This window comes from Scyliorhinus torazame, chromosome 11 (assembly GCF_047496885.1).
Source record: "Scyliorhinus torazame isolate Kashiwa2021f chromosome 11, sScyTor2.1, whole genome shotgun sequence".
Classification (NCBI taxonomy): domain Eukaryota; kingdom Metazoa; phylum Chordata; class Chondrichthyes; order Carcharhiniformes; family Scyliorhinidae; genus Scyliorhinus; species Scyliorhinus torazame.
In genome coordinates this window covers 7395735-7406955 of record NC_092717.1, presented here as the reverse complement: position 1 = coordinate 7406955, position 11221 = coordinate 7395735, and the positions used below count along the sequence as shown (strand labels likewise).

Sequence of the window (11221 nt, the reverse complement as noted above, 5' to 3'; positions counted from 1 at the left end):
GGGGAATGGGGCTGGGGGGGGGGGGGGGTGGGGGAAGCGGGGGATGGGGGGCCGGGGCCGGGGGCTTGGGGGGGGGGGGGGGGGGGTGGGGAGTGGTTGGTGGGGGTGGGGAATACTCCCCCATGGTCTAGATTTTATGGTCGGAATCCTGTGGCGATTCCCGTAAAGTAAAAGTCCAAATGTCACCCCCGGCCTCGGCGGCGAGTCGCGCCCCGATTATCCGGATTGTACAGCCGCATTCCCCACCTCCGGCGCCCGCTCCAAATGGCCTCCCAGCCGGCACCCGGCGCCGCTCTTGGCCCCGCGCCGCCTTCTTGTTCCGTCCGGGCGGTGACGTCAGTAGGTAGGGTGCCATGATGTAATTTCCGGGTCAATATGGCGGCGGAATCTTCGGGAGCCGGACTGTGAGTAAAACTGGCCGGAGTGTGGACACTATCCACTCACACTGGACATTCACATCCCAGAGACTCAGTGTCCCACTCACACTGGACATTCACATCCCAGAGACTCAGTGTGCAGTCACACTGGACACTCACATCCCAGAGACTCAGTGTCCACTCACACTGGACACTCACATCCCAGAGGACTCAGTGTCCACTCACACTGGACATTCACATCCCAGAGACTCAGTGTCCACTCACACTGGACATTCACATCCCAGAGACTCAGTGTCCATTCACACTGGACACTTCACAATCCCAGAGACTCAGTGTGCAGTCACACTGGACACTCACATCCCAGAGACTCAGTGTCCACTCACACTGGACATTCACATCCCAGAGACTCAGTGTCCATTCACACTGGACATTCACATCCCAGAGACTCAGTGTCCATTCACACTGGACACTCACATCCCAGAGACTCAGTGTGCAGTCACACTGGACACCTCACATCCCAGAGACTCAGTGTCCACTCACACTGGACATTCACATCCCAGAGACTCAGTGTCCATTCACACTGGGACACTCACATCCCAGAGACTCAGTGTCCACTCACACTGGACATTCACATCCCAGAGACTCAGTGTCCATTCACACTGGACACTCACATCCCAGAGACTCAGTGTGCAGTCACACTGGACACTCACATCCCAGAGACTCAGTGTCCACTCACACTGGACATTCACATCCCAGAGACTCAGTGTCCATTCACACTGGACATTCACATCCCAGAGACTCAGTGTGCAGTCACACTGGACATTCACATCCCAGAGACTCAGTGTCCATTCACACTGGACACTCACATCCCAGAGACTCAGTGTCCACTCACACTGGACATTCACATCCCAGAGACTCAGTGTCCACTCACACTGGACACTCACATCCCAGAGACTCAGTGTCCACTCACACTGGACACTCACATCCCAGAGACTGTGTCCACTCACACTGGACACTCACATCCCAGAGACTCAGTGTCCACTCCACACTGGACACTCACATCCCAGAGACTGTGTCCACTCACACTGGACACCCACATCCCAGAGACACAGTGTCCACTCACACTGGACACTCACATCCCAGAGACTCAGTGTCCACTCACACTGGACACCTCACATCCCAGAGACTCAGTGTCCACTCACACTGGACATTCACATCCCAGAGACTCAGTGTCCACTCACACTGGACACTCACATCCCAGAGACTCAGTGTCCACTCACACTGGACACCTCACATCCCAGAGACTCAGTGTCCACTCACACTGGACACTCACATCCCAGAGACTCAGTGTCCCACTCACACTGGACACTCACATCCCACAGACTGAGTGTCCACTCACACTGGACACTCACATCCCAGAGACTCAGTGTCCACTCACACTGGACACTCACATCCCAGAGACTCAGTGTCCACTCACACTGGACACTCACATCCCACAGACTGAGTGTCCACTCACACTGGACACTCACATCCCAGAGACTCAGTGTCCATTCACACTGGACTGATATCCCGGGGAGTGAGACTCCATGGAACCCACACTGGTCATTTTGAATCCATATTTCCTTCGGTATCAGTCACCCCCTGGGACTTTATCAAAAACCTTGCTGAAGTCCAAGTAGACTATGTCAAATGCATTTCCCTCATCTACACATCTGGTTACATCTTCGAAAAATTCAATCAAGTTGGTCAGACATAACCTTTCCTTAACAAAACCATGCTGAGTGTTCTTGATTAACCCCTGCCTCCAAATGCAGATTAATTCTGTCTCTCAGAATTACTTCCAGTCGTTTCCCCACCACTGAGGTTAGACTGACAGGTCTGTAGTTTCCTGGTTCATCCTTCCCTCCCTGCTTGAATAATGGTGCCACATTGGCTATCCTCCAGTCCTCCGGCACCTTTCCTGTGGCCAGAGGGGAATTGAAAATTATTGCTAGTGCCCCTGCTATTTCCTCCCTAGCCTCACTTAACAGCCTGGGATACATTTCATCTGGCCCTGGATGTTTGTCTACTTTTGAGCCTGCTAGGACCTCCTCTCTGTCTATCTTAATCGCTTTAATTTTATTACCGTCCTTCTCTCTGATTTCTCCACCCCTACTGTTGTCCCTCTCACGAGTGAACACTGACACAAAGTATTTACTTAGAATCCCACCTACATCCTCCAGCTCCACACACAAATTACCCCTGTGGTCCTTAATGTGCCCTACTCTTTCCCTAGTAATCTTTTTACCCTTAATGTACTTGTAAAACAACTTGGGATGTTCCTTTATTTTACCTACTTGCAAGTTCCCATTTTGCTATCCTAATTTCCTTTTAAGTTCCCTCAAGCACATTCTATATGCCTATAGGGCTTCTGCTGTTTTGTGCCCTCAATATCTGCCAGAAGCCTCCCTTTCTTTCCTGGACCAATGCTGCATATCTCTCAATATCCAGGAGTCACTGGATTTGTTGGCCCCACTTTTTTTCCTGATTGGAACATGTTGGCCCTGTACTCCCCCTATTTCTTTCTTGAATGTGTCCCACTGTTCTGTCACAGATTTACCTGAAAGTATCTGCTGCCAATCCACACTGGCCAAATCATATCTGATCTTATTAAAATTGGCCCTCCCCCAGTTTAGAACTTTGATCTCAGGCCCATCCTTGTCCTTCTCCATAACAATCTTGAACCTAACAGAGTTATGATCACTGCCTGCAAAATGCTCCCCCACTGATAGTTCAACCACTTACCCAGCTTCGTTACCTAAAAACAGGACCGCGCCCTCCCTTGTAGGTCCTTCTACGTACTGGCTGAAAAAGTTCTCCTGGATGCATTTTAAGAATTCCGCTCCCTCTAAACCTTTCACACTATGGCTACCCCAGTTTAATATTGGGGAAGTTGAAATCCCTCACTACCACTACAGTCCTTCTCCCTGATTTCTCTACCCACCAGGGATGTACTTCTGAGGCTGTGTAAGGCTCTGATCAGATCCCATTTGGAGTATTGTGAGCAGTTTTGGGCCCCGTATCTAAGGAAGGATGTGCTGGCCTTGGAAAGGGTCCAGAGGAGGTTCACAAGAATGATTCCTGGAATGAACAGCTTGTCGTATGAGGAACGGTTGAGGACTCTAGATCTGTACTCTTGGAGTTCAGAAGGATGAGGGAGGATGTTATTGAAACTTACAGGATACTGTGAGGCCTGGATAGAATGGACGTGGAGAGGATGTTTCCACTTGTAGGAAAAACTAGAACCAGAGGACACCATCTCAGACTAAAGGAGATGAGGGGGAATTTCTTCAGCCAGAGGGTGGTGAATCTGTGGGACTCTGCCACAGAAGGCTGTGGAGGCCAAATCACTGAGTGTCTTTAAGACAGAGATAGATAGGTTCTTGATTAATAAGGGGGATCAGGGGTTATGGGGATAAGGCAGGAGAATGGGATGAGAAAAATATCAGCCATGATTGAATGGCGGAGCAGATTCGATGGGCCGAGTGGCTTAATTCTGCTTTTATGTCTTATGGTCTTACACTATAATTTTACACTTCTCTGAGATTTGCCTACATATCGGCTCTTCTATTTCGCTTGGACTGTTAGGGGACCTATAGAACACTCCCAGCAATGTGATTGCTCCTTTTTTGGTTTTTATGTTCTACCCATATGGCTTGTGTTGAAGAGCCTTCCAAGATGTTGTCCCCTCCTTACTGCTGTAATTGATTCCCTGATTAAAATTGTGACACCCCCCTCCTCTTTTACTTCCTTCCCTATCTCGCCTGAAGATCCTGTATCCTGGAATATTGAGCTGCCAATCCTGTCCCTCTTTCAACCATGTCTCAGAGACAACAATGCCATCATATCCCCATGTTTTAATTTGTGCCCACAATTCATCTGCCTTGTTCGTCAGACTCCTTGCATTAAAATAAATACCGTCCAATCTTGCCAAACTCCCTCATGACGGAACTGGTCTAGACATCCTGTGAGCCTTCCTGACTCACTTTATGTCTGTTCTGATTTTGGCTGTGCATCTATCCCTGCTGAACCTTCTCTCAGGATCCCACCCCCCTTGCCTAGTTAGTTTAAATCCCCCCCCCCCCCCCCCCCCCCCCCCCCAAAGCACTAGCAAACCTCCCTGCAAGGGCACTAGTCCCATTTTGATTCAGGTGCAGACCGTCCACCTTATACAGGTCCCACTGCCCCCCAAAATGGTCCCAATGTCCCAGAAATCTAAAGCCCTCTCTCCTGTACCATCTCTCCAGCTCCGCTCCTGCCCCGACTGAGACTGAGCTCCGCTCCTGCCCGGACTGTGACTGAGCTCCGCTCTTGACCGGACTGAGACTGAGCTCCGCTCCTGCCCGGACTGAGACTGAACTCCGCTCCTGCCCCGACTGAGACTGAGCTCCGCTCCTGCCCGGACTGAGACTGAGCTCTGCTCCTGCCCGGACTGAGACTGAGCTCCGCTCCTGCCCAGACTGAGACTGAGCTCCGCTCCTGCCCGGACTGAGACTGAGCTCCGCTCCTGCCCGGACTGAGACTGAGCTCCGCTCCTGCCCGGACCTAGACTGAGCTCCGCTCCTGCCCGGACTGAGACTGAGCTCCGCTCCTGCCCGGACTGAGACTGAGCTCCGCTCCTGCCCCGACTGAGACTGAGCTCCGCTCCTGCCGGGACTGAGACTGAGCACCGCTCCTTCCCGGACTGAGACTGAGCTCTGCTCCTTCCCAGACTGAAATTGAGCTCCGCTCCTGCCCGGACTGAGACTGAGCTCCGCTCCTGCCCTGACTGAGACTGAGCTCCGCTCCTGCCCGGACCTAGACTGAGCTCTGCTCCTGCCCGGACTGAGACTGAGCTCCGCTCCTGCCCGGACTGAGACTGAGCTCCGCTCCTGCCCTGACTGAGACTGAGCTCCGCTCCTGCCGGGACTGAGACTGAGCTCCGCTCCTGCCCGGACTGAGACTGAGCTCCGCTCCTGCCCGGACTGAGACTGAGCTCCGCTCCAGCCCAGACTGAGACTGAGCTCCACTCCTTTCCGGACTGAGAATGAGCTCCGCTCCTGTCCGGACTGAGACTGAGCTCCGTTCCTTCCCGGACTGACCCTGAGCTCCGCTCCTTCCCAGGACTGAGACTGAGCTCCGCACCTGTCCGGCCTGAGACTGAGCTCCGCTCCTGCCCGGACTGAGACTGAGCTCCGCTCCTGCCCGGACTGAGACTGAGCTCCGCTCCTGCCCCGACTGAGACTGAGCTCCGCTCCTGCCCGGACTGAGACTGAGCTCCGCTCCTGCCCGGACTGAGACTGAGCTCCGCTCCTGCCCGGACTGAGACTGAGCTCCGCTCCTGCCCGGACTGAGACTGAGCTCCGCTCCTGCCCAGACTGAGACTGAGCTCCGCTCCTGCCCGGACTGAGACTGAGCTCCGCTCCTGCCCGGACTGAGACTGAGCTCCGCTCCTGCCCGGACTGAGACTGAGCTCCGCTCCTGCCCGGACTGAGACATAGCTCCGCTCCTGCCCGGACTGAGACTGAGCTCCGCCCCTGCCCAGACTGAGACTGAGCTCCGCTCCTGCCCCGACTGAGACTGAGCTCCGCTCCTGCCCCGACTGAGACTGAGCTCCACTCCTGCCCGGACTGAGACTGAGCTCCGCTCCTGCCCGGACTGAGACTGAGCTCCGCTCCTGCCCGGACTGAGACTGAGTTCCGCTCCTGCCCGGACTGAGACTGAGCTCCGCTCCTGCCCGGACTGAGACTGAGCTCCGCTCCTGCCCGGACTGAGACTGAGTTCCGCTTCTGCCCGGACTGAGACTGAGCTCCGCTCCTGCCCGGACTGAGACTGAGTTCCGCTCCTGCCCGGACTGAGACTGAGCTCCGCTCCTGCCCGGACTGAGACTGAGCTCCGCTCCTGCCCGGACTGAGACTGAGCTCCGCTCCTGCCCGGACTGAGACTGAGCTCCGCTCCTGCCCGGACTGAGACTGAGCTCCGCTCCTGCCCGGACTGAGACTGAGCTCCGCTCCTGCCCGGACTGAGACTGAGCTCCGCTCATGCCCGGACTGAGACTGAGTTCCGCTCCTGCCCGGACTGAGACTGAGCTCCGCTCCTGCCCGGACTGAGACTGAGCTCCGCTCCTGCCCGGACTGAGACTGAGTTCCGCTCCTGCCCGGACTGAGACTGAGTTCCGCTCCTGCCCGGACTGAGACTGAGCTCCGCTCCTGCCCGGACTGAGACTGAGCTCCGCTCCTGCCCGGACTGAGACTGAGCTCCGCTCCTGCCCGGACTGAGACTGAGCTCCGCTCCTGCCCGGACTGAGACTGAGCTCCGCTCCTGCCCGGACTGGAACTGCGCTCCGCTCATGCCCGGACTGTGACTGTGCTCCGCTCCTGCCCGGACTGAGACTGAGCTCCGCTCCTGACCGGACTGAGACTGAGCTCCGCTCCTGCCTGGACTGAGACTGAGTTCCGCTCCTGCCCGGACTGAGACTGAGCTCCGCTCCTGCCCGGACTGAGACTGAGCTCCGCTCCTGCCCGGACTGAGACTGAGCTCCGCTCCTGCCCGGACTGAGACTGAGCTCCGCTCCTGCCCGGACTGAGACTGAGCTCCGCTCCTTCCCGGACTGAGGCTGAGCTCCGCTCCTGCCCGCTGTGACTGAGCTCCGCTCATGCCCGGACTGAGACTATGCTCCGCTCCTGCCTGGACTGAGACTGAGCTCCGCTCCTGCCTGGACTGAGACTGAGCTCCGCTCCTGACCGGACTGAGACTGAGCTCCGCTCCTGCCTGGACTGAGACTGAGTTCCGCTCCTGCCTGGACTGAGACTGAGCTCCGCTCCTGCCTGGACTGAGACTGAGCTCCGCTCCTGCCCTGACTGAGACTGAGCTCCGCTCCTGCCCGGACTGAGACTGAGCTCCGCTCCTGCCCGGACTGAGACTGAGCTCCGCTCCTGCCCGGACTGAGACTGAGCTCCGCTCCTGCCCGGACTGAGACTGAGCTCCGCTCCTTCCCGGACAGAGACTGAGCTCCGCTCCTGTCCGGACTGAGACTGAGCTCCGCTCCTGCCCGGACTGAGACTGAGCTCCGCTCCTGCCCGGACTGAGACTGGGCTCCGCTCCTGCCCGGACTGAGACTGAGCTCCGCTCCTGCCCTGACTGAGACTGAGCTCCGCTCCTGCCCGGACTGAGACTGAGCTCCGCTCCTGCCCGGACTGAGACTGAGCTCCGCTCCTGCCCGGACTGAGACTGAGCTCCGCTCCTGCCCGGACTGAGACTGAGCTCCGCTCCTGCCCGGACTGAGACTGAGCTCCGCTCCTTCCCGGACTGAGACTGAGCTCCGCTCCTGTCCGGACTGAGACTGAGCTCCGCTCCTGCCCGGACTGAGACTGAGCTCCGCTCCTGCCCGGACTGAGACTGGGCTCCGCTCCTGCCCGGACTGAGACTGAGTTCCACTCCTGCCCAGACTGAGACTGAGCTCCGCTCCTGCCCAGACTGAGACTGAGCTCCCCTACTGCCCAGACAGAGACTGAGCTCCGCTCCTGTCCGGACAGAGACTGAGCTCCGCTCCTGTCCGGACTGAGACTGAGCTCCGCTCCTGCCTGGACTGAGACTGAGCTCCGCTCCTGCCCGGACTGAGACTGGGCTCCGCTCCTGCCCGGACTGAGACTGAGTTCCACTCCTGCCCAGACTGAGACTGAGCTCCGCTCCTGCCCAGACTGAGACTGAGCTCCCCTACTGCCCAGACAGAGACTGAGCTCCGCTCCTGTCCGGACAGAGACTGAGCTCCGCTCCTTCCCGGACTGAGACTGAGCTCCGCTCCTGTCCGGACTGAGACTGAGCTCCGCTCCTGCCCGGACTGACACTGAGCTCCGCTCCTGCCCGGACTGAGACTGGGCTCCGCTCCTGCCCGGACTGAGACTGAGTTCCACTCCTGCCCAGACTGAGACTGAGCTCCGCTCCTGCCCGGACTGAGACTGAGCTCCGCTACTGCCCAGACTGAGACTGAGCTCCGCTCCTGCCCGGACTGAGACTGAGCTCCGCTCCTGCCGGGACTGAGACTGAGCTCCGTACTCAGTCTTTTTGGTTTCCTTCTCCCAGCTTCACCTAACTCCCTATTTTTCACCAAACTCCAAAAGCACTCTCGTTGCTGTTTATACAACATCTCAGTTATTATCTCATCCAGCCCAACATCATAACCCTCCCAGATATCGCCGCTCTTCCTGGCTTATTGAGCCTCTCCGATTTTGATCGCTCAACCTTTGGAATATTGCAACTTGTCTAGGAAAAGTGTTTAATTTGAAACCACAATGTCTTTTGCTTAGGATGCGGTCTGAATTTACCTGCTAACTATTGGAAGCGGTTATTTTGGGCCCTGTATCAAAGTTGTCCCAGCTTCTGATACCTTGTTGTGAATACACTTTTGAGTCCCTTGCTGCACCCGTTTGCATCGAGCGCATTTTCAGAAACACTCGTGCCTTTTTCCAGGTTGCATTTTGTGTGATTCTACACTCCTGTTAACCTTTTGTGGAGACTGATAAATTGCTCCAAAGGGTAATGAATAAGATTTGTACAGAAGGCCAAGCTGCAGGCCACAGTTCCTGGGCGCTGGATCGTTTGAGACATCAGCAGGTTTTGCCTTCTCAGCCGAGGATGACAATACTCCTGTCAGGGATTCATAATTGCTGTGTCCTCTCAATATCGGAACGCTTGATAGTAATGATTGCCTGATAACATTCTATATTCTGTTTGTCTGAGGCACAATAATTACGTATTTAGTATTGCTTGAAATGAGTGTGTTCTCAAGAAGCACTTTCCCCTGTGGTAAATGTTATTATCTCCCAGAATTGCCATTGGGTGTATGGTAGTGTACATGTTTCTCAATGTTTAACTCTTTTTTCCCCCCTGTTAGGTTAGGATGGCTTCTTAGTTGGCTGCCGACCTGGTGTCCCACATCTTTGTCCCTTCTAAAGGATGCTGAGAATAAGATGTTACAGGGTAAGGAAAGATCGTTTAACTCATTTGCCTATTGATTTTCTTTATAATTTTTGATGAATCCTGGATTAGCATCACAGAAGATATAGAATATAAAAGTGTGACTTTATGAGAGTGCTCGTCAGATCTCATTTATTGGGGATAAAAGAGGCATGTTGAAGCTTTTCATCTGGCGCTCATGAGGGCACTGTGCAAGAATACCAGTATAAGGGGAAACAACAATTTATACTGTATGAAAAGCTACATATATTAATACACGGGAACCTGTTATTTGTAGACAGAAAGAACATGTACACATATTGCGCCTGTTTCAGCTAAACAAAATAAGTGATGGCTATTCGCTGATTCATTCCCCAGTCAGAGTCAAACTGCCTGGTTTAAATTTCAAGCAATGCTTGGCAGTTATCTGTAAGTCACCATCAACTGGTGCATTCTCCATGGTAATACCTCTACCAATCAGAGTCCACTTGCCAACCAATCAGCATTCTCTTCTCACCCAGTATAAATGGTTGTTAGCCTCTTACACTGGTACTCTTGCGAAGTCCCCTGATGAATGCAAGATGAAAAGCTTTGACATGCCTCTTTTTTTCCAGCAATACTCAGGATCCCATTCATATTGATTCTGGAAATCTGAAATGTGAATTGAAAGTCCTGGGCATATGGCAGCATCTGTGGAGCGAAACAGTGTTAACATTTCAGGTCGATGCCCTTTCAGCAGAACTGGGAAAAGCTAGAATATTGGATAGTATTTCAAAAAATAGACCTGCTGTGACTAACAAATGGCGGAGTGGGTTTGATGGGCTAAATGACCTACGCCTATGTTTTTGCAATACTTTTTGATTGAGACTAGTGTTGTATGCTGCAGACCACGATAATCGACACTGTGTCCATCAGTTGATATGACAATAGATTGAGATATGTGTCAGGTAAATGCAGAACTGAAGCAACTAGGCATTAGCATTATAGAATCATAGAATTTACAGTGCAGAAGGAGGCCATTCAGCCCATCGAGTCTGTACCGGCCCTTGGAAAGAGCACCCTACCCAAGCCCACACCGTCACTCTATCCCTGTATCCCAGTAACCGCAGCCAACCTTTTTTTCTGGACACTAAGGGCAATTTAGCATGGCCAGTCCACCTAACCTGCACATCTTTGGACTGTGGGAGGAAACCGGAGCACCCGGAGGAAACCCACAGAGACACAGGGAGAACGTGCAGACTCCACACAGACAGTGACCCAAGCCGGGAATCGAACCTGCGACCCTGGAGCCGTGACGCAACTGTGCTAACCACTGTGCTACCGTGCCACCCATGCATTGTACTTAAACAATGCAACTATCATTGATGCAGAGTAATTGGCTATGGTTAAGTAGTGGAGAGGGGAGTATGGATGGTTATGTTGAAGTTTTTGGGCTCAGTGAATTCCAATGTTTCCTTACATAGTTTCACCAAAGGCAAGGGTACATTGTATTTGTTGGGGAATTAATTCATCCCAACCTCACTGTTGCAAATGATCCCTTACTTTGTTGGATTGTCTCGGCTGCAGACCCTCTCCGCGTACACTGAAAACTGTACTCACTGGCCATTAACGAAGGGGAGGAATACAAGGCCAGATAGTTCAATGGCAGTTAACAAGATCAAATTGGAGCATCAGTAGGCCATTCAGCCCATCAAGCCTACTCCACCAGTCAGCAAGATCATGGCCAATGTGACTGCGACCTTAAGTCGACTTTGCTGTCTACCGCCTACAGCCCTTGAAAACTTAAACATCAGGTTTAGCTTCCAAACGTCATCATTGTTGCATCTGTCCTTGGGTAGAATGTGCCGATATTCTCTGGAGCTTAGAAGAAT

General features: G+C 53.8%; 1 protein-coding gene across 1 annotated transcript in view; it reads left to right on the top strand.

Annotated features, from left to right (window-relative positions):
- The first annotated feature begins 329 nt into the window (after positions 1–329).
- The window catches only part of abhd5a (abhydrolase domain containing 5, lysophosphatidic acid acyltransferase a), a 30400-nt gene continuing 19508 nt past the window's right edge, over positions 330–11221 (top strand). The window contains exons 1-2 of the mRNA XM_072466894.1: positions 330–404; positions 9289–9374. Coding sequence (XP_072322995.1) covers positions 376–404; positions 9289–9374 — 115 coding nt within the window. The 5' untranslated portion in view covers positions 330–375. The remainder of the gene's footprint in view (positions 405–9288; positions 9375–11221) is intronic.